The sequence below is a fragment of the Patagioenas fasciata genome, chromosome 23, assembly GCF_037038585.1.
Source record: "Patagioenas fasciata isolate bPatFas1 chromosome 23, bPatFas1.hap1, whole genome shotgun sequence".
Classification (NCBI taxonomy): Eukaryota; Metazoa; Chordata; class Aves; order Columbiformes; family Columbidae; genus Patagioenas; species Patagioenas fasciata.
In genome coordinates this window covers 4,527,237-4,549,934 of record NC_092542.1, presented here as the reverse complement: position 1 = coordinate 4,549,934, position 22,698 = coordinate 4,527,237, and the positions used below count along the sequence as shown (strand labels likewise).

The 22,698-nt window shown below is 42.1% G+C and overlaps 1 protein-coding gene across 2 annotated transcripts in view; it reads right to left on the bottom strand.

Annotated features, from left to right (window-relative positions):
* The window catches only part of PRDM2 (PR/SET domain 2), a 48,517-nt gene that overhangs the window by 20,536 nt on the left and 5,283 nt on the right, over positions 1 to 22,698 (bottom strand). For both annotated transcript variants that reach the window (XM_065854963.2, XM_065854964.2), the window contains exons 2-6: positions 22,485 to 22,555; positions 17,081 to 17,198; positions 15,542 to 15,645; positions 14,279 to 14,431; positions 12,607 to 12,733 (exon numbers count right to left, since the gene is read on the bottom strand). In XM_065854963.2, the coding sequence (XP_065711035.2) occupies positions 12,607 to 12,733; positions 14,279 to 14,431; positions 15,542 to 15,645; positions 17,081 to 17,198; positions 22,485 to 22,493 (511 nt within the window). In that variant the 5' untranslated portion in view covers positions 22,494 to 22,555. The remainder of the gene's footprint in view (positions 1 to 12,606; positions 12,734 to 14,278; positions 14,432 to 15,541; positions 15,646 to 17,080; positions 17,199 to 22,484; positions 22,556 to 22,698) is intronic.

Here is a 22,698-nt window from a genome sequence, read left to right as displayed (position 1 = left end):
ATATCACACAATCACAGAATATTAGGGATTGGAAGGGACCTTGAAAGCTCACCCAGTCCAATCCCGAGCTACAGTAAAAACAATGAAGTAATAATATTATGAGAACATTAAAAGCAGCATGATCTTGACCAACAAGGCAGAGACAGTAAAACCAAATTAAATGGAACTAAGTAACAGTAAAATACAAAGTTATTTCATCATGTCCACTGACACAAATACATTTGCTAATGCTTTCTATTATCAAAATTAAGCAGCACATATTAGTTGCACAGAATGAAGAACACAACGGGGATCAGGGCAAACTGGCACTATGCAAAGACCTCACCAGCGACGCAAGATGTAAAGACATCAAAAACCTAATTTACCAATGCACTACACAGTTTTACTGCTGATTGCTTCCATTAAAGATTCAGTCCTATCATGTCAAAATTATGATAAGGACTGTGTAAAAACAAATGAAACTTCAAGGTCTTCCAATTCAGTTCAATGCAAAGACCAGGCTCTCCATACAGAACGGGTATTTTACATATAACGCTGAGGTTGAAACACCAGATTCCTCTGAAACGTCACACTTCCAATACACGCCACCTCTCAGAGATGAGAATTGTCCAGAAGCAGCCATCCAAATTCCTCCTTTGCTCCCTCTAACACACAAAACGCTATTTTTTAACAACCTGACCCTTCCCTCTAATCAGCAGTGTGCACCATAGCCCTAAATCCAGTTCTTATTTAGAAGCACATCCCTCCGACTCACAATCCTGTCAATAAGTTCCTCCCTCTTTTTTTCCCCTCTCAAAAATATTTTTCACATCCTGAGCCAAGAAATCGCAATGCCTTTTAAAAAATGTTCCTCTATTCAAACTGAAAACTGCCAAGTGCGCACCCGTCCAATGGAACGGATCAGAGACAGGTCGGCTTTCAAAGGAAATGCCTGTTTTTACTTGAACATTCTATTCTATTTAGATAATTGTATTTCCTCTCAAGGAGCTCAGATTTCACAGGCGCTCCCCAAATTCCAGTGTGGTTCATTTTCACGTGTGTAATTATCTTCTTTTTTTTGCCTTCTTATTCAAATTTAACAACTTTTAGTCTGAGAAAAAGTGACTTGGAATGAATTTTTGTCACCTTTGGAAAATACACACACATCCTTCCTAAAGTGAACTAGGAATCATCCCATAATACCCTCAAATATTACAACAATCCCTGTGTCTAAATCTGCCATAAGGAATCAACAGCGGTTTATTTGACAATAAAATATTCAACTGTATTTTATACCGAACAGCTGCAAGTTGTTGGAAGATTCAGCATTTATTTCAGTGTTCACACAGGGACCTGAAACGCATCTTAACCTGACAGGCTACTGAATGTTCAATTTGAACAGAACTTTATATTGTTATCATCTCTGATGTTTGTAATTACAACCTGCAGTACTAAGATCTGAGTATGAAGGGTTTCAAAGCAGTTTCCAGAAATATCTGCCAAGCCACCTGAAATCCCTCTTGAAACATAGAGTAACACAATCAACAAACCGCTCCATTTCTAGGTAAAGGATCCAAATATATATTCTAGGGCATCAAACATGCATCACACTCCACCTTAGGAGCAACGTAACCAAACACACTGAATTGCTAGAACTCTTCAAGAGTTCCCCACCTTTTTGCAGACTGCTTAGCATTAAGACCAACATCACTATCGTGACTGAAGTGACAAAATTCTAGATTCATCTCTCACTTCTACGTGTGAGACGGAAAGAAGGAGGAAAAGACTGATCCACAGGCCCCTCTCCCCAAACCTCCCCAGGGCTACAGACCAGATTTTACCAGATGGCGCAGCCTGATGGTTTTGCAGATGAACTCACTGGGCGATCCTACATCCAGTTCTACAGCAGCACTGAATTTCACAGCATAATGACAGGTTACTGTAAAAGCCTTCAAAGCAAGACCAAATTTATTGTTTCTTAGAACGGGATTAGAAATCTACTGCACTGTTCAAAGCGTGGGGTAGAATATGTAAAAGCAACGACAAAAATCACTCATAAATGCTAAAGTAGGTTTTGCAAAGTGTCATCCAGTTACAGAATATAAAATTTATAGTACCTGAAATCCAACTATCACCTGGGAAAGCACTGGAACAGCAGGAATTGTATGCAAAATTGAGTTACTTAAGTCACATACTTCCTTATGCTACTGATGGAAAGATGATCATTTGCAAGTTATCTCGTCAGTCTCCTCAAAAAAAACCAAGATGCAACCTGCCCACAATGCAACCTGCTCACAGATACGGCTGGAAATGTTTCAAGTTCTTGGCCTTTAAGCGCAAACGCATTTGAAGAGAGGATTCATTTAGCACTTACTTGCCCTTACTCAGAATAGCGAGCAAAACTGCTTTCGTACATACACGCATCGTCAATTTCTGACATATAGCAACTAGAGATGCCAACTGATTTCTGGTATTTTCCCAGTGCTGGCTCATGGTCACCCTGCTGTCCACCAGGACTCCCAGGTCCCTTTCCCCTACACTGCTCTCTAATAGCTCATTCCCCAACTTAGACTGGAACCTGAGGTTGTTCCTGCCCAGATTCAAGACTCTACACTTGCCCTTGTTCTGTTTCATTATATTTTTCCCTGCCCAACTCTCCAGCCTGTCCAGGTCTCTGATGGCAGCACAGCTTCCAGTGTCAGCCACTCCTCCCAGCTTGGTGTCACCAGCAAACTTGCTGACAGTCACTCTATTCCCTCGTCCAAATCATTGATGAATATATTGAATAATATTGGCCCCAGTACTGACCCCTGAAGCACTGCACTGGATCCAGGCCTCAACTGGACTCTGCCCCATTGACCACGACTCTCTGGCTTCTTCCCTTCAGCCAGTTCGCGGTCCCCCTCACTACCCGCTCACCCAGACCGCACTCCCTCAGTTCAGCTGTGAGGATGCTTTCTTTGTAAAGAATAAAAGAATCCACTATACTCAAGCATGGCAATAATTGTCCCAGATGCATCCATTTCATGGCCCTGAGTGTTCAACAGCAGATGCCAAGCAAGAAAATTAAAGAATAGAGTAACAGTGATATTTCACTGGTATGGTCTCCCAGCTTTCACTTATCTAGACTTCAGGAACTTTTGAAGATATTTAACAGCTTTGATAGACTTCCTGCATGAGTTTGCAAAGTGCTTTTAAAATCCATGTATACCTGCAAGATTTGCATCATTTTCTTCCTGTAGATTTCCAATTAAAAACACAACCTACTAGTCTGATATAAAGAACTTTAACGATCAGCCTGAGGTCTGTCCCTTAATTTTTTTACAGTTCAAGAACTAACAGAGGCCAAAAGGAGGGGGGAAAAGCCTCAGAATCCAGAACCTGGTGGAAGCCTGAGTATAAGTACACACGTGCACTTACCATCAGGTTCCTGAAGGGTCCTACATGGCTGCTACTGCCAGCTGGATCCTCCACTTGGTCTAAACAAGAAAGATACAGGAATGAAACACAGGGAAAGTGAAATGGAAACAATGACAAAAGAATAAATGAAAGGTAGAACTTAATATATGCGTATGTGCATTAAAAGAATCGCAAAAGAAAGATGCAAAGGAAAATGAATGAAAGAAACAGATGGGAAGTAGCTACTTGCCTACAGCAACAGATCAGAGAGGAATGCATCAATTTTTGTCCTGCAACTTAACTTTTAAATATGGTTCTTTTTCTGCCCTTTCCTTCACTTACATTCTACATAGGTCAGCACAAGCATTATTTGCCTGTACACCTGTACAGTACCTGTATAACATTTAGCACAAGCATTGCAATAGGCACAGCAGATCTCATGCTGCTGCCACCACCCAGATAATCGGCTGATACTTATACTGTAGTCCCACCTATTTCTGAGTAGTTCAGATGACAGCAGAGTAAGAATTTAAGAGAAATAATCTTTATTAGCCCGCATTTCATTTTACTGATCAAACCAAGACATCTCAAAACAACCTACAGTGATCTGTGCTCCTGTTTTTGCTGCTAGCCAAAATACTAATGGAACAGTAAAACAACTGGTGGGATGGGATAAGCATGCTCAGATACTGGGGGGAAAAGTTAAACACAGTCCTTCCACACACCTGGAGCTGAATTCTGTAATTAAATATTGCTAAACTGTACAAGATGCTATTATCTTTAGCAACCTTTAAGTGCAGCACCAAACCTGCTCACAGTTAAGATCACAAAGTAAGGAGGACACTCACATCTGATCGCTTACAAGAAATACAAAAGACGGACTTGTGCCTCCCCAAAAATCTTGGGTTAATAAGTGAAAAGAACACAACTACCCCATGCCCCGTCCATGCTGTTCTTACAAGTACCAAAGATACCCACCCAAATCTCAAGAGTTCTGGAAAACCGAGGAGAAGCTGCCTCAGAGACCCCTCTTAGAGCACAGACATACACACCATACATAGCACAACAAATTTTTAACTTCTAACTCCTGAAAACCATGAGAATAATCCAGAGCTACAGAAGATCTCAGTTCTCTGTTGTGAATCTTCCCCAATGTAATATATCAAAAAATGTAAAAGGTGGAGAAGCATAATTCATATAGCTATATCCTTTGTAAAAATCTTGGAAGCCATCTATAGCCAGTTCCTGTCCCTGTACTATAACAGAGCCAAACTGGCAGGAGCGGTGCACACACGCATGGGCTGTCCTGCAACAGCCTCACCTGTGCCAAGCAATGCTGAAAGGCCCCAGGAGGGATCTTTCCAAAGCCAAAGTTCCAGAAGCAAAGTCTCTGAAGAGAAACTGCACGCCCCGTTGTTTCAAATAATACACTTTCCCTCGCTGTACCTCACAACTCAGTGCCCAGCACTACTGCTGTGCGGAGACCACAAACAGCAGCAGCAGAGATAAATGGCTGCTTGACATGAAGAATAAAAGCTCATTCAGGGAGCAAAGGTTCTTCCCTAACTTTTTCCAGCACAATTTGCATCTCTTCTTCCTCAAAAAGACATTTTCGAGTTTACACGGTAGAAGCAGGAGAAAAAGGAACAGAATAAGCATGAAAGACAAACTTCACAGTAATTCTATTAATATCAAACTGCCCTTTGTATAAACATATTGCTACACATTAACCATCACTTCACATACAAAGAGTAGCATTTTAATCCCTGTGTTTTCCAACTAGACTATAAATGTTGCAATAAGGTCTCACCTTGGGAAGTTATTTCAGTACACCTGAAGACAGATGTACATACACCTAACTGTATTTGTGTATTAAAATACGTTTGTGCCAAGCACTGAATACCCGCTTTGCAGAAAAGAAACAGAGCAACACATTTACAGAGACTGTTAACGTGACATTTGCATAACAGATGAACTTGTTGCCATGGAAAGTGTAAGAAAATTTTGAGCTGGGCTATTTAAAACACCAACTTCTGCAAATGTTTGGCAAAGACTCCACTTCAATGATAGCACTGAAGATCATGTTACTGTATCTTCTTGTTATATCAGTCTCCAAAAATTGAAATAGGAATTGTCTCCAGTCTTTTTCATATACCTCAGGTTTTGGAAATTAACCTACATAACAAGAAGAGGGTCCAAAAGTAGTTTATATTACCTGTTTGCAATAGTATGCCAACCACATTTGCAGCATCTCATTCAAATCCTTAATATGTTGTGCCTTCTAACCTGAGTATAAACCATGGGAAGTCTTAAGGTTATAGACTATGAGACTTACTCATCCATTGCGACTTCAAGTAGTAAAGAATGCTACCTAATAATTACAAAGTATGGCAAATAAACACCCACAGGGTTTAATTCTATGCAATTTTAACCCACACGAGAACTGTGATAAAACAATTAAGTGTAAATAAACACAGAGCTTTTATCTTAGTAAGATTTTAAAAGGTTATTTCTGCCTTTACGCCGATATTTCTAAAACTAAAACAGCAGATACAGAGTACACAACATGCAACCAGACTTGCATTAGAATTTCTCAATCGTTCAATGTAGTTGTGATTTTTTACCTCCTACCCACCCTAATAACACAACCTCCCACCATTCGCTACTAATTTCTAGCAAGTTACTTAATAGCAAACCACAGCCAACCCACTGCAGAAAACGTAATAAATACTCTTCTCTGCAGTTACCTTCCATGAGCTTTTATTTTGCCCAGTATTAAAACAAAAGAAGCAGCAGAAGAAATGACAGCTGGCATACACATCTTCCAGAAATAACTGGTGTTGGCTATATTTAGCCAGTGTTTACGTACAATTCAGTTAAAAATACAGCATCCACATTTTGTATTTAAATACAGAGCAGTCAAAATTTAAATCTCAACTTTAACAAATGAGTTTTAACTTGAGTCCAGAAAACGTTGCTTCCACATTCACTTTAACTCTCCCTGACATGTTTTTCTAACCCTGAAATTGAGCTACACTCAGATAATTAAGAAATTACATGCATTTTGACAGCATCATTTGCAAGATAATGGCAATGGGAGACCTCCCATGACTACTTGTACCACAAAGTTTAAAATTACCACTATTAGATCAGTCTGCCTTTACCTGTAGTAAATAACCCCAATACTTGTCATAGCCCTATTTGGATCACGAAACTTCCGAGAGTGTTAGATCCAAAACCCAGTCAGAGCACAAATGTATTTGTTTTCCACTCAGTTAACTGCTACATTTGAGATTAACCTGTTTAGATCAAATTACACTTTAAGGCTGTAGAAGTTTTTTGCACGCGTATTTTCAAAGCATAAAACGTCAATTAGAACAGAATACAAATATAAAATGTTACTGAAAAGCAACGAGGACGTTTTCATTTGCAGGCGAACAGCCAGAAAACACAGAGCTCCGGTGTGCAAGTGGTGGCTGACGCTCAACAGTGAAGGATTTGGGAGCTGCGAGCGAAGGTTCAGCACAAAGTCCACTTTGCTTCTGCGATCCCTGACAAGGGCCCGTAAGATCGGAAACACCGGACACTTTGCTCTTTACCTGTCACTGAAATACAACACTCTGCAGGAAGTCTTTTTTTTATTTGCAGAAATTTAGTATGACCTACTCCTTGGTAAAGGCCCAAGACAACTCTAATATTTGGCAGCGATACCACCGTTTCCTTTTCAGAGCATGACGCCATGGCAAAGGTGTTTAACGGCCTGATGCCAGTGCAGATGAGCTGCTTTGCACCAGAGCTTAATAGTCAGACATTACGATTCCAATTTTACCAACGACTTAAGGAAGTTTAGATTGGACTTGGCTCTAAATAAAGGTGACGCATGAGATAACTGAGGAAAATTTGTATGCATCAGGTCACTTTCGGAAACACCAGGTCTTTCCCATTCAACAATCCAATTGTTTCTTATGGATTGCCAAAGAAAACAAGATTCATATTTGCCTAGACTCAAGCAAGCATCTGGATCTCGATGCAAGTTAGAATAGATGTAGAGCTGCCTGCCCATTTCCATAGCATTTTGCAGTAATAATCATCAAGATGATAGATTTTCAGCTATTACAATACTCTCACTAGAGTAAATTTATGTCAATCACTGCATTAATAATACTGCCTCTTTGAAGTCCTAAAGCATTAATCATAGTCTATCACTCTTGCAGAACTCTGACAGAAAGTGTAACAACAAAATTAACTCTTAAGAGCAACCCCGGGAAGCTCAGAAGAGCTTCTGAGGGTTTCACTCTAAACAGCTCACACGTAGTGGTGACCCAAATAAATATTGTGCTTGCATAGTCCAGAGGAAAAAGTTTATAAAAGCTAAGTAAATATTTGCTAGTGAATATCTGATGGTCAGGCATTATCTAATTTCTCAGCTACAAATATTGAAATACTTGTGAGGCTTATTTCAATAACTGCTAAACACCAGTAAAAACTCAGACTGCTATAACGTTTCCTTGAGGAACTTGACACAGCGAGTGTGGGCCAGTGAGAATTCTTCACAACAACGTCATTCCTGTCAATCTGTGTAAGGTTTTTAGAAAGAACAACAAAATCAATCTGAAGCTTGGACAGACTGAAAAAAATAAATACACTCTGGTCTGACAACCATGTCTCCTTTTTGTTCGTTTGGAAAATGCGCTGTTTTAATAAGTGGAATATAGAATTACTTTGCTATTTTGCAGTTTTGTAACCCAGTGACATGAGAGACTTTACAAACAGGAATTACCTTACAAAGGAGATCACACAATTAAAGAAAACAGCTCTCAGACCGCTCACCCCACAATGGAGTCTGCATCTCTTCCAGTAAATAAATCAGCTATCAAAACTTTGTAAGCATCTGCTTGAAGATAACATGCTTGTCTATCACCACATAACAGATTACATGGGGCATCCGTAGATAAGCCCTCAGTGTAAGACGTTCACAGAATCACAGAATCCCAGAATATCAGGGACTGGAAGGGACCTTGAAAGCTCATCCAGTGTAATCCCCCCACCGGAGCAGGAACACCCAGCTGAGGTTCCACAGGAAGGGGTCCAGGCGGGTTTGAATGTCTGCAGAGAAGGAGACTCCACAACCTCCCTGGGCAGCCTGGGCCAGGCTCTGCCATCCTCACCATGAAGAAGTTTCTTCTCAAATTTAAGTGGAAACTCCTGCGTTCCAGTTTGAACCCATTACCCCTTGTCCTGTCACTGGTTGTCACCGAGAAGAGCCTGGCTCCATCCTCATGACACTCACCCTTTAGATATCTGTAACCGTTAATGAGGTCACCCCTCAGACTCCTCCAGCTCCAGAGCCCCACCTCCCTCAGCCTTTCCTCACACGGGAGATGCTCCACTCACTTCAGCATCTTTGTTGCCCTGCACTGGACTCTCTCCAGCAGTTCCCTGTCCTTCTGGAACTGAGGGGCCACAACCGGACACAATATTGCAGATGTGGTCTCCCCAGGGCAGAGCAGAGGGGCAGGAGAACCTCTCTGACCTACTGACCACCCCCTTCTAACCCACCCCAGGTACCATTGGCCTTCCCGACCACAAGGGCCCAGTGCTGGCTCATGGTCACCCTGCTGTTCCCAGGACCCCCAGGGCCCTTTCCCCTACACTGCTCTCTAATAGGTCATTCCCCAACTTAGACTGCAACCTGGGGTTGTTCCTGCCCAGATTCAAGACTCTACACTTGCCCTTGTTCTGTTTCATTACATTTTCCCCTGCCCAACTCTCCAGCCTGTCCAGGTCTCTGGATGGCAGCACAGCCTCTGGCGTGTCAGCCACTCTTCCCAGCTTGGTGTCATCAGCAAACTTGCTGACAGTCACTCTATTCCCTCGTCCAAATCATTGATGAATATATTGAATAATACCGGCCCCAGTACTGACCCCAAAGGCACTGCACTGGATCCAGGCCTCAACTGGACTCTGCCCCGTTGACCACGACTCTCTGGCTTCTTCCCTTCAGCCAGTTCGCAGTCCACCTCACTACCCGGTCACCCAGACCGCACTCCCTCAGTTCAGCTGTGAGGATGCTGTGCAGACTGTGTCAAATGCCTCACTCAAGTCAAGGTAGATCACGTCCACCGCTCTGCCATCATCCATCCATCTTGTTATGTCCTCATACAAGTCAATGAGGTTGGTCAAGCACGACTTCCCCTTGGTGAAGCCATGTTGACTGCCCCTAATGACCCTCTTCTCCCTGATATGCCTTGAGATGGCACCAAGGAGAAGTCGTTCCATCAGTTTCCCAGGGATGGAGGTGAGGCTGACCGGTCTACAGTTACCCGGGTCCTCCTTCTCACCCTTTTTGAAGACTGGAGTGACATTTGCTTTCCTCCAGTCCTCAGGCACCTCTCCTGTTTCCCAAGACTTGGCAAAGATGATGGAGAGCGGTCCAGGTGTGGTTGAAAATAGGAAAAGAAAAACATGCAACAATTTAGAATTTGAATAACCAAATAACGCTTGTTTTGACAAAGATGTGATAACCAGCACTGAGTCCTATGCTGCATTCCCAACCACCTTCAGGCCATGTGCTGAATTCTTCTAAGAAGTTCTGCTTTCTTACTGGCATCACCGGTCGGACACTTGTGCAGACAAAGCTGGGGCACCACAAGCATCAGGTGTCTGATCCCAGCGCCAGTACAAACACAAATACAGGATAAGCCTCGATAATGGGGACAGACCCCCCCCCCTGCTGCCACGAGCACCTGATGGCACCTGGGCACAGCCATCACCACCTGCACACATGCAAACGTAAAGGGAATGGAGCCACATCATACATCGGAGGCTTCTGCAGAAGAAATGAACCCTACAACCTTCCCTAACCTTCTAATTACAGCACAGAAGTAAACAAGTTTCTCACTGTTCACAGAAATGATACGACCTGACTGCAGCAAAACCCACATTTTTTTAATAAAATATCTGATGGTGCAAAACCCTCATATTTCCAAAAGTTTACACTTAGAAATATGGAATTTAAATGAACAATGCACGCAATTTGATGCTGAATTATTTTTTTCCTTAATACAGAAAATTTTTTTTTTTTACCTTTGAAATGAAGGTTTATCTTCTATTTTTAAAGCTGTAGGCAGGAGCAATGCTGGAATGAATCATAGCAGTTTCACTCTGCTGATGGGGAAAGCTCAGAGCAGCAGCTATCACAGAAACTGGGGGTGTTGCTCTAGAAGATGGGAATTTAAAGTAACACGAGTCTCCTATTTAAAGGGCCCCATTTATGAGGGAGAAAAGCAAATTTCTGCTGGTTAGAAGACCTCAAATGCATTAGATTTTCACCAGATAGAAGCTGCCATGAGAACGCCTACGGAAGTATTAACAAACAACTGCAAGGATTTCTATGGTCACAGAATTTAACCTGGCCTTTTCACCTTTACATCTCCCTTTCCTGCAGCAGCAATTTGACACTGTTTCAGCCACACAGACAACAGAAAATCCAGTGTAATTACCGCATTTCTTTAGAATCTGTGAAGCAGAAGCCTAAAGGTTTATATCGGTCTGAATGCAAAGTGCAACAAGGCACAATAATTATTTACAACCAAAGATAATTGATTCATAATTTACCCACCTTAATCTCACACTATCTCTGGGACAGCATTATTCACCAAGAGTTACACTATAGTTTGTACTCTCCCTGAAATCTGATAAGAGCCACGGGAAACAGCAACATTATGACAGCAATAGAGCCATGTACGGTAGTAAACTTTTAAAAGATTTATTAGCAATGGTTTGAGACTTCAAAACTGTACTAGAATAAATAATCATCAGGGGCTGTCCAAGATATAGGTTTGCCCAACTCAGGCGTTTCACCTGCGCTACAATACAAGACTCTATTTTCAGAGGTGACACAATTGTTTCTTTAAGAGATCATTTGGTTTCGTGACAGGTTCTCACTCAAGTTGCCTTATGCAGCTCGTGCTTTCGGTAAAAAGAGATTACATGCACATCTAGGAAAAAGCATAATGCAGTCTCTGATTTACCGAGTGTTACTTATAGATGGTGCTAAATATGCTTTTCAGTACATGCAGCAAAATAAAAATCAGTGCTTGAGCTTCAGTTCGTATTAGCTTAACCTACAAATTACACTTCAAAACCAGAACCAGTTGCATTGCACTACTTCTCTCTCCCAGCCCCCTCCTCGATCTCTAAAATAAAAAACCTTACATAATAACTGTTCTTCTAAATAGTTGAGCTTGTTCCCAGTGTGAGTTCCACAGCTGACTGCACTACGAGTAAAACCAGGCCGTAAATTTAAAGTTAAAAAAAAAAATTACCACAATGCCATCTAAAATATTATCTCCTTTCCTTCTTTGGTTTGTCACCTCCAGAGAATTCCAAAATATAAATATTCACTTACACGAGGAAATCAATACCCTTATGCTACAACTGCAAATATCTCCTTTTTCTCTTTATTCCCTGTAAGCGACAGCTTCTATTGTGATTTTGGCCCAAAACGGTAGTCAAAATGTCAGTTATGTAAGCCCATGTGCGCAGGCACATGCACTCTAAAAAATATTGCTACAGAATTAATCATGGAATAAATACTGGATGTCTGGTTTGACATACACAGTCACATAAGGACTAATGCAAACCCCCCCCGAAATTCTTCTCCCATCTGCCAGAGTCAGCCAAAAGTAGTCACTCATGTTGTCTGTAAAATTTCATCTCCGATACCTCAGAAATAACATTAAAAAGAAAAAAAAACCCACACAGAAAATGACAAAACCTTATTTTTTCGTTTGCAGCAGCCCTCGACTGAAGTGAATCACAATCCTTGCGCCTGACAGAAACTCCTTCCTCGGCGACACCTCCCCCAGTCACGCTGCCTGTAAATAATTTCGTCCCCCCGCAGTTTCCCGTGCCGAGGAGCTCACCCGGCCCCGCACCTCCGGCAGGCCCCGCACGGAGACATTTTCCCTCCCCGCGAACCGCCCAGCGCCTCTCCCACCACCTCGGCCAACTTTTCCAGCCGGGCCGGGCGGCGCCACAACTTCCACGTTCCGCCCCGCGGGCTCGGGAGGCGGCGGGGAGAGGAGGGGGGGAGAGAAGGTCACGGCGGCCGCCGCCGCCCACCTGGCAAAAGTTTGCGGGTCGCCCCCCCGCTCCCTTTGGCCCCGCTCCCCGGCGCCATGGCCGAGCGCCGCGGGGGGAAGCGGCGGGCGGGGAGGGCCGTACCTTTCTTAGCTTTCGGGGAGTGCCGCCGGCTCCGGGCGCTGGCTCGCTCTTCCTCAATAGCGGCGGCTATCTCCGGGTCGTCCTCCCCATTGTACCACACCAACAGCTCCTCGCCGGGCGCGATTGGCTGCCGGGAGAGAAGAGAGAGGCGCGGAGCCAATCAGGCGGCGGTTTGTTGGCGGCGGGCCGCGGGGGGAGCGAGACGGGGCGGGGGGGGAGAGGCCGCGGCGGCGCCGACGCCGACGGCGCTGCCCCGCGCAGCCCCGCGCGCCAAGGGTGCTGCCGCTCAGCGCCCCCTGGCGGCCCGGAGGGCGCGCAGCGCCGAGCTCCCCCCGCCCCGTGCAGAAACGGGGCAGCACCAACAAGCCCACCGAAAAACGGCTTTATCTGCCAGTATTTTTAATTAATAACATAATACACCATTATTAGCCTTAACTACAATCCCCCTTTTTCCAGGGCTTAATGGACGTTGGGCTTCTGGAGATAACACCCTATTCTTAGGGTCATGACATTAGAGCCAAGGGTTTCCTTACACTGTTATTTCAACTCTGAAGCCAAAGGGAACTTTTGTATCATGAACAATAGTAACATTTGCTTCTTTTAAAGCACTTTTTTTTTTTTTTAGTGGGTCTCACAGCACTGGATAAAGGTGATAGTATCTTTATACCCCCAGACACTGGAACAACAAGAGTTGCAACAATTATGTTAAATGTTTAAGTTATAATATAAGCAAAGCCTACGGTTTGGCTTCCTTAACAGTTCCAGAGGCTTGATAGGATAAATAGCGGTAAAGCTATTTGCATGGCCCCATCTTGCAGCTGTTTAGCAGAAAGGAATGAAGAGTTGCCTGATGCAAACAACTTATCATCTCAACAACATACAAACTCAATGAAAAGAGACGGCAAAAATTTTAGGCAATGCAAACACGGGATGATAACGAGCGTGTAATTTGTTAACTGCATGGTTGGAGCTATCATTCGACTTGATTAATTTAGTTTTGGTGTAACAACTCCAGAATATAAATTAAATCCTATAACCTTGTACTTTATCACCAAATGGAATTTCCTTTAAATTTATTAATTATGATAAAGATCAGGAAGGATCTATGTGCACATACCTGGGCTGGTAAACTCACAACAGTTTCAAAAGGGCAGTGTATATACCAGAACACGTATACATAGAAAGAGAAGGACTCTCTGAATAAAACTGGCAGGGTATAAAACCAGCAAAATTTGTTGTATGAAGCTACCTATAAAAACGTCTTGAGAACCAATCCCTGTTGTATGATGCAAAGCCCGTAAGAATAACCAATATCTGAAAAAAATACTCAGTGTCTCAGTATCTTCAGAAAAGGCCAACAAAAATTATGTAATCTGGTGTTTCATTTAAGTTTGTATCAAATTTGGTGCTACAGCAAATCATTAACCAACAAAACAGACAGAGTGTTCGTACGTAATCTACATTTAAAAGCAGATTGTAGTGTCAACTGTATTGGCACAGAAGAATTTAGACCAACGAAATGCAGCATTGCAATATTTTAATTGTATTTCATAGAATGGTTCAAAAATCGGTTTAATACAAATAGTAAAAAATAGGATTTGAATAAAGGGAAATAAAAAATATTAATAATAATAGGTAACAAAGCAGTAACTGATTCTTCAGACACTGATACCTTTAAACTTTTGTAGTAGATGGTCCTGTTGATCTCCAGAGGAAACAGATTTTGCTCCTTTCCTGACCGTGCCCAGTTTATATAGCGCAGCCAGTTCCCCTTCTCTGGATCCGTTGCGTCAACGCACATCCAGCCCAAGTTTGGGTAATACACCTGCGGGGCAAAAATGACGTTAAGCAAATGGGCAGCTCTTGCCACTCAAGTGTACCTGCACTACAACATTACACATCTTAAAGCCATACAGAGCAGCAGTTATCAGCGAAGGACAAGGGTAACGCAGGATACAAGCAGAGGCTGGGATTTTACTGGCAGGGAATGATGCTGGACTTCTGCAATCTTTTTAGTGGAACTGGTACAACTGGGAAAAAACAAACAAGAACCCACAAAAACTAAACCCACCCACTTTTGGCCTGCAAACGCTTCTCTAAAAGTCAACACACTTAAAACATTCTATGATTTCTTCTCAGTTTGGCAAGCCAGAAATGATTCTCTAGATTTTGCATTTAGAAAAACAACTGATTTTAAGATATGAAGGCAATGGCGCTTTATTTTTACTATCTGATGAACTGGGAAAAATAACTATGCAGACACACAGAACTCAAGTTATTCAGAATGATACTCCAGCATGACAGTTCTGCATGATTCAAACTGATGGGAGATGCCAGCTTTTAGAAGCCTTTTTCTTCAGTTCAACTTCACTCAAGAAACAAATGGGATTCTTTTGGAAAAGGTTGTTCTCCCATTTGAAGTTTCATAGACATAACTACTCCCACACACCACCATCCTCTTACAAACCATCTTTTCTAACAGTTAGGATTCCGGAGTGGTTTCAAATGTCAGCATACGGGGCCAACTGCTGTGGGCTCATTTTAGCTTCTTTAATTCCAATATCAGTATTGAAGTGTCAGGAGGATGGAGCCAGGCTCTTCTCGGTCACAACCAATGATAAGACAAAGGGTAATGGGTACAAACTGGAACACAAGAGGTTCCACTTAAATTTGAGAAGAAACTTCTTCATGGTGAGGGTGGCAGAGCCTGGCCCAGGCTGCCCAGGGAGGTTGTGGAGTCTCCTTCTCTGCAGACATTCAAACCCGCCTGGACACCTTCCTATGGAACCTCAGCTGGGTGTTCCTGCTCCACGGGGGGATTGCACTGGATGAGCTTTCCAGGTCCCTTCCAACCCCTGACACTCTGGGATTCTGTGAAATACAAAATATTGACCTACAGACAGATGTCTTTTTCCATTTACAAGCTGTTTCTTACCTCCCACATGTACACATTGCTCTTAACTTGAGATCTCTTTTTCTTGTCACCAACAAATGGTCCAAACTTCTTGCCTTTTAAAATTGATTTTGTTGCCCAGACACCTGAAGAGACACAGATCAGTAGTTAAAACTAATCTAACTTCTCTCAGGCAAATCTTCTACTCACAATTGGTATTTCTTAAGATCATTATACATGTCTCTCTCAGACTGGGGAGCACTCCACAAGAGAGAGAGCAGTGTAGGGGAAAGGGACCTGGGGGTCCTGGGGACAGCAGGGTGACCATGAGCCAGCACTAGGCCCTTGTGGCCAGGAAGGCCAATGGTACCTGGGGTGGGTTAGAAGGGGGTGGTCAGTAGGTCAGAGAGGTTCTCCTGCCCCTCTGCTCTGCCCTGGGGAGACCACACCTGGAATCTTGTGTCCAGTTGTGGCCCCTCAGTTCCAGAAGGACAGGGAACTGCTGGAGAGAGTCCAGCGCAGCCACCAAGATGCTGAAGGGAGTGGAGCATCTCCCGTGTGAGGAAAGGCTGAGGGAGCTGGGGCTCTGGAGCTAGAGAAGAGGAGACTTGGATGGATGAGCTTTCGAGGTCCCTTCCAATCCCTAACATTCTGTGATTCTGTGATTAAGATCACAATAAGGAAACGGAAGTTTATTAAAATTAATTCCAACAATCCTCTCCCCAAAACTCACTTCAATCATGAAGAGTTTAAGCATTCACTTGGTTTCATTCTTTGCTTATGGGCTACTGTAACTCTGAAGACAAAACCTGCCTAGATTTTTCTTGTACTTCAGGTGATATTAAAAATACCAGAAGAGCATTGCAAGCTTCATATCGTAAAGTCCCTGATTTCAGCTGTTTTGCTGACTAAACATGTTATCAAAACAAAAATCCTATTTGCATTCTCCAAAACAATGCCAGGCGAATAAAGCCCTCATAAAAGTTGTGAACCTAATTAATAGCATATTTTGAAGGAAAAAATCATGTAGGATTGGTTAAAATCTGTGCATCTTCCCACAGATTTGACAAGATTTAAATGAACTGAAAATGGACAGCTGTATTTCACACTTTATAGCACAAAAACTAACAACAGATTCATAACTGTTAATTAAACATAACATTCTCATTCAGACCATGCGAGATCAGGTTAATACTAGAAAATATGAACCTTGCTCCAAAGAGCTTATAACCTGCTACTGACAGTAATGCATCTATAGTCAGGTTTATGCATCAAACTACCAGCTTTCAACATCAAGTATCCAGTCTGCAATGCCAACTTCCATCAGTTCTCACATGCTAAACTCTGTTAAAAAAGCATTTTGCATGTATCACAGAAACAACACTTTGCTCCACGCAGCAGCTTTCAAGTCTGCACTAAATCCATTCTTACAAATTCAATGTTTTGTATTGATTGGAAGTGAGATCCAGCATTTTAAAGAGACAACAGTAAGACAGTTGCAAAACGCAAAACTGGGAAAAGTGTGAAGTGCTGTAAGTGAAACAGCAGTGAAGTAGCGCATCTTGTTATCTTTCCACTCACCAAGCCGCGTCTTGTCGACAGCAGAGGGGAAGAGCCTCACGTCCTCAGGAAGCCCCCGAAGCACGTGCTCAGGTACATCATCCAAGGTCTCCACAGCGACAGCAGGTTCAGTTGTGTTCTACGAGGCAAAAAGCCAAAAGGGCCATGACCATTAACAAATCAAAACAACAGTGCAACCAATGATCAATCCACACAAGCAACAACACACTGAGGATCATTTCACATATATTAGCAATGCTTTATTTCGCAGAATCACACACAGAATCAGAGAATGTTAGTGACTGGAAGGGACCTGGAAAACTCACCCAGTCCAATCCCCCCGCCAGAGCAGGAACACCCAGCTGAGGTTCCACAGGAAGGGGTCCAGGTGGGTTTGAATGTCTGCAGAGAAGGAGACTCCTCCAAGCTAAAGAGCCCCAGCTCCCTCAGCCTTTCCTCACACGGGAGATGCTCCACTACCTTCAGCATCTTGGTGGCTGCGCTGGACTCTCTCCAGCAGTTCCCTGTCCTTCTGGAGCTGAGGGGCCACAACTGGACACAAGATTCCAGGTGTGGTCTCCCCAGGGCAGAGCAGAGGGGCAGGAGAACCTCTCTGACCTACTGACCACCCCGATTCTAACCCACCCCAGGAACCATTGGCTTCCTGGCCACAAGGGCCCAGTGCTGGCTCAAAACACTATTCCTGATAAAACGGACCAGAATTTCGAAGTTCCAAGCATGCACAGTTTCCCACTAAAATCTGCCTGCTTTAGGAGAGAATGGTGCTCAGTGAGAACCAGGCTTATGTTGAACCACGTGCAACAGCCCTAAAAAGAAAAAGTACCTGCCCTCTGACAGTGAAATTTGGTTGTTCTGGTCAGAAACGAATCCTAGTGGTGATGGCAGGAACTCCTTCAATATGAAGGCTGTTACACCGAAGAGGTGAATGAGCTTTAGGAGGTATTAAACAGAGAGAGAACAACTTGGACAACACTACAGTTATTCAAGTTAACCCCAACTTTCTGGAAATGATCCTTGGTTTTACATAAAACCATAAAGCAGAGATACGATAATAGTTTCTGAGGAATACTCAGAACATTTTCCATTGAGCACTTACGAAATATATCATGCTGGAAGTTCACTGGAAATATATATTTAAAATGCATCTCTATATACGATCAAATTTAAGGTTTTAATGTCTAAAGTGAAACAGAAAGTTTCTCAACCTTTTCTACTTAGTACCCCCTCTTTATGAAGGTGCTGCATACGGCAATTATTCTCCATGTTTCTGAGTGTGAGTTGCTAAGTGAAGTTAGAGGAACATGTCTTCTCCCAGCTTTAACGGCAGCAAACTGGAGTCATAGCAAGGTTATGCTGTTGCTGCCTTGGTAAGCCCCGACAGCTGCACAGACACATCCTAGAGAGCTATTTGTAGGGCAGAAAGACCCCAAATTGGAAACCATGGAAGGAAAAGAATGCCAGAAATCTCTTCTCATCCAAGAGAGTGAGGAGAGCAGGGAAGAAAAAGAAATCCTTATTCTTCAGTTAGAATAGGTGAGGTCTATTCAAAGCAGAGCAAAGTTTTATTTTGCTTTTCCAACAACGCAAAAGGAGAAATAGTGCTGAAAGCAGTCTGTCAGACATCTGTTAGCCTTGAACTGATATGCCAGAAGCCATGTCGCAAATATGAAAGAAACACTCTGCTCAGCATATCAAACGAAGAAACCTAAATATCTTCCCAGCACATTACGCCATGATTTCAGTAGGGGAGAAACCAGCCCATTTTGCACAGTGATTTCTAACAAATTCTATATAGGCACAGATGAGGAGGACTAGAGAGAGTGAACGAGACATCCAGCTGAACAGTGCCCTCCAAATTTAAACTAACAAAATGAGGTGGGGTTTTGGTTGGGTTTCATTTTGGGGTTTGGTTTGTTTGGGTTTTTTGTTTTGGGTTTGTTGTTTGTTTGTTTGATATGGGTTTTTAGTTTGTTTGGGGTTTGTTTGGATTTGGTTTGGTTTTTCACAACCATAGCTGATGAGCAGTTAATCTCAAGCCTGCAAGTGAATTCTAACCTACCAAAACATTAACAACCAGACAGTACAACACTGTCACATCCTCAATGCGTCTGGCATCTTCCTTAACAGTCACAGCTGCTTTTAGCCACAAATATCCCCAAACTGTTCTATCATTTAAGAAGTTTATTTGCATGAATACACAACCAGAACTTGGGTTTGCATCTACCTCCATAAATCAAGGCTTAGCAGCTACATTCAGAGAACACAGCACTCAGACTCATTCAACACCTGTCGCACTAATGGATTTCACAAATACCAGAAAACTGGATATGGCCTAGTAAATAACACATCTCACACCTCAAACGAATGGTAATAAGTAACCAAATATTATACAGTAAAATAAACAACAATTCAGTTCAGTCAAATCAGTGCAATCTCATTTTATTTGCAATTTAAATCTGGCTACTTGAATCTTTTTCCAGATCACAACTTGTCCCCGAGGAATGTCTGTCTACCAAATGAAGAAATACTACATTTCAATCCCTTTTCCACCAACACTTAATCACATTTAAATGGACTTTTCTGTCTAAAACATTCACCTCTTGATAAGGATAGTGCACGGTGGGTGTCCTACAGTAAACTTTCCCATTGAACTGAAGTCCTAATATGGTATTTTTCACTCACTTCGAGACTGCAATTTTGAATACAAAAGCACTTGAAGCTTATTTCACTTTTAAGCTTCTTACTCTGAAGCTCATCAGAAATATTACACTGCTAGTGTTCAAATTGGCCGGGGTGAAGCGACTTAAGTGCAGGTGTAATTTATTAATGTATGCCTTCACCATGTGTTAAATAACTGCCCATGCTGTTTTCCAGGTCTTCCTACTCTACCTTAAGGCGGTCTGAGCTGCAGTGAGTGCGATCAATCAAAACCCCATGTCTGCTTGTGCTTTTTTAAATAAATTAAACAGCATATTCCGATAAAGTAGTTTACATATTAAAGGAAGATCTCTTTAAAACAGATAGAGGACGCACACTGTATCCTGAGACAGCGATCTCCCAAGAAACCCAAAAATATTCATTCCAACAACAGCTGCGGGGGTTTTTTCAATCCTTCCTCTCCTTACTACAAGAAGCCCATATCCAAGTATTTATGAAAGGGATTTCCTTCACTACTTCAAGATTGCTATGGGATAAACAACAAAACTAGCAGTCTTTTCACAGAAACCAAATTAACAATAGTGCAATTAGTTCCAGGGTCACTGAAGTCACACCAAAAGCAGAGATAAGGAGCATGAAAGAAACACAAGAACAGAACACTGGAAAGATGTTTGGCATCAGGAAAAACATTGCTCATACAGACCTGGCACTACAACTTGTCAACAGTGAATGAAAGGACAAGGGCACTGCAAGAAAAAACACCACAGGGTTGATGCTAAATACACACTTAATACGAATAGTAATTGAATAATAAAAAGCCATATGAGCTCTGTACACTTGGCAAACGAAATGTGAAAGCCAGAAACACCAAGAAGGACTTGAAGCTACTGTAACTATTCCCAGGGGCAGCGTCATCTCATTATTTAATTGTAAGATGACATACATCACAGCACTGCATAAGCAATACGAAGCAGTCACAATAAGAAAAAAGACGACTTTGTTTTCATACAGCACAGAAATTTTATTCTAGAAACAGATCGGGAGAAATGGACGGGACATGATGAGAGGACATGAGGGGACACACACAAAAATGGGAAGAAAAGAGCCAATAGTAACAATTAAAGATCAGGATCTATAGCTTTCAGAATTTTAGCAGAATCCAAAGCTTCTCTATTCCCTCGTCCTACATTGCCTCTGCTGTTAGTTTTATCTGCCATGTATTGGGAAAAGCTCTTCCTATTGTCCTTGACCCCTCTCGCCAGGTTTAATTCTAAGGAGGCCTTAGCCTTCCTAGCTGCCTCCCTACACCCTCTGACTGACATTCTCCCCCAGTGGCCAGCCCGACCAGCTGATCTCAGGAACTGAGTGCTGGTGTCGAGTTAGGACACCTTTTAAACCACCCGCCCTCGCCGCGGTGTCGCCCACCGCACGTCAGCTGATCCCAGAACTCAGACAAACCTCACAGGTAAAACAAAATTAAGTCACAATAGAAATAAACTGTGAAGCAATAGTTAACCTGGTTACCCCAAAGCAGACTGCTAGTTCTTCAAAGCGTGTTAACGCAAATGTTATTTGTATTATATATACATGATAATTTATACTTGTGTATAGATACAATACAAATATGTCTTTTTTTTACAATACATATTTCAAGTGTCTGATATTTATTTTGCTTTTTCCTTTTTGATTTTTTTTATATTGAAAATTTTTCAATTTAAATCAGAGGAAGAAAGCAATAGGAAACACCCCACCAACCCATTTCGCACTGTAATTGCTTACATTATGGATATACTCCTATAACTTCAGTGAAAACCTACTTCAGCAAAGTGCTAAATGTATTCATGGCTGCTGAAATAAAGGCACAAAGGGCAATAAAAGTACTCATTGTATACCGGCATCAATAAAAAATCAGTATACAAAACATTTTACATGACTGTGGACCATGGCTGGTTTTGGCTAAGAAAGTTTCTACTCATTGCCAATGTTTTTAGCAAATTAAAATCTGCATTCCTTCAGTGTAATATCCTACATTCGCATTCCCACGCCAAAGGGACTTTGTAAGATCATCCAAAGAGAGAAGAACTTAGGAGAAAAAATGAAGGCAACACCTACTTTGCCTATAATTATCTGTAAGTAATACAACTGCGCATGATAAACCTAATTCCTACTTGGACAGACAAATGCAAAACAAAATCATGTACACTTGGCATCGATTAAAACAACGCCCTCCAGTCAGAATATTCTTGCATCCATACAGCAGAGTCCAGCATCGCGACAGAAATGTGTTTTCTAATCTTTTCACTTGGTTCTACGGGAAATGCTTCAGGTTCTAGAAAAGTGTGAAACTTCCCCATCAATCAGTTCCTGTGACAGATTGTTTGCCGCACATTTGAAATGGTCAAGTGGTTAAAAAAAGTAAATGGAAGACTTTGATTTTCGGGCCACTTTTATAGGGAGCTGAATTAATACCAAAAGCCTCATGATGAAACCAATCTTTCCGGAGTGGTGTTCTTATAAGAGGTGCCAGCAGTAATAACTTACGTACTGCTAATCACACACACAAAACCTAATCCATGAAATACAATAAATCTCACATGCATACATGTTGTGGAAAGGAAGATTATTAAATTTAATGACACTGAAGATTTTAAATAACATTTCTTTTTTAGTGGATTATTTACTTTTCTTAAGAACAATTAACTCTTCTAATATCTAAGTATTTTGACAGTCTTACATTTATACTCACCTGATTCATTTTGAATTCCTGTTGTGTTCTAAAAAGACACACACAAAGAAACTCCTTTGATTACATGAGTCCTAAAAAGAAAAACAGACAATTGTAACATGTACCTACCTACAAATTTACATTGAATTGAAAGTACATACAGACACTGGTTGCTCTTCCTAAAACATTTCGCACAAGGCAGCATATTGCTTTATTTAAAAAATCTGTCCCAGAG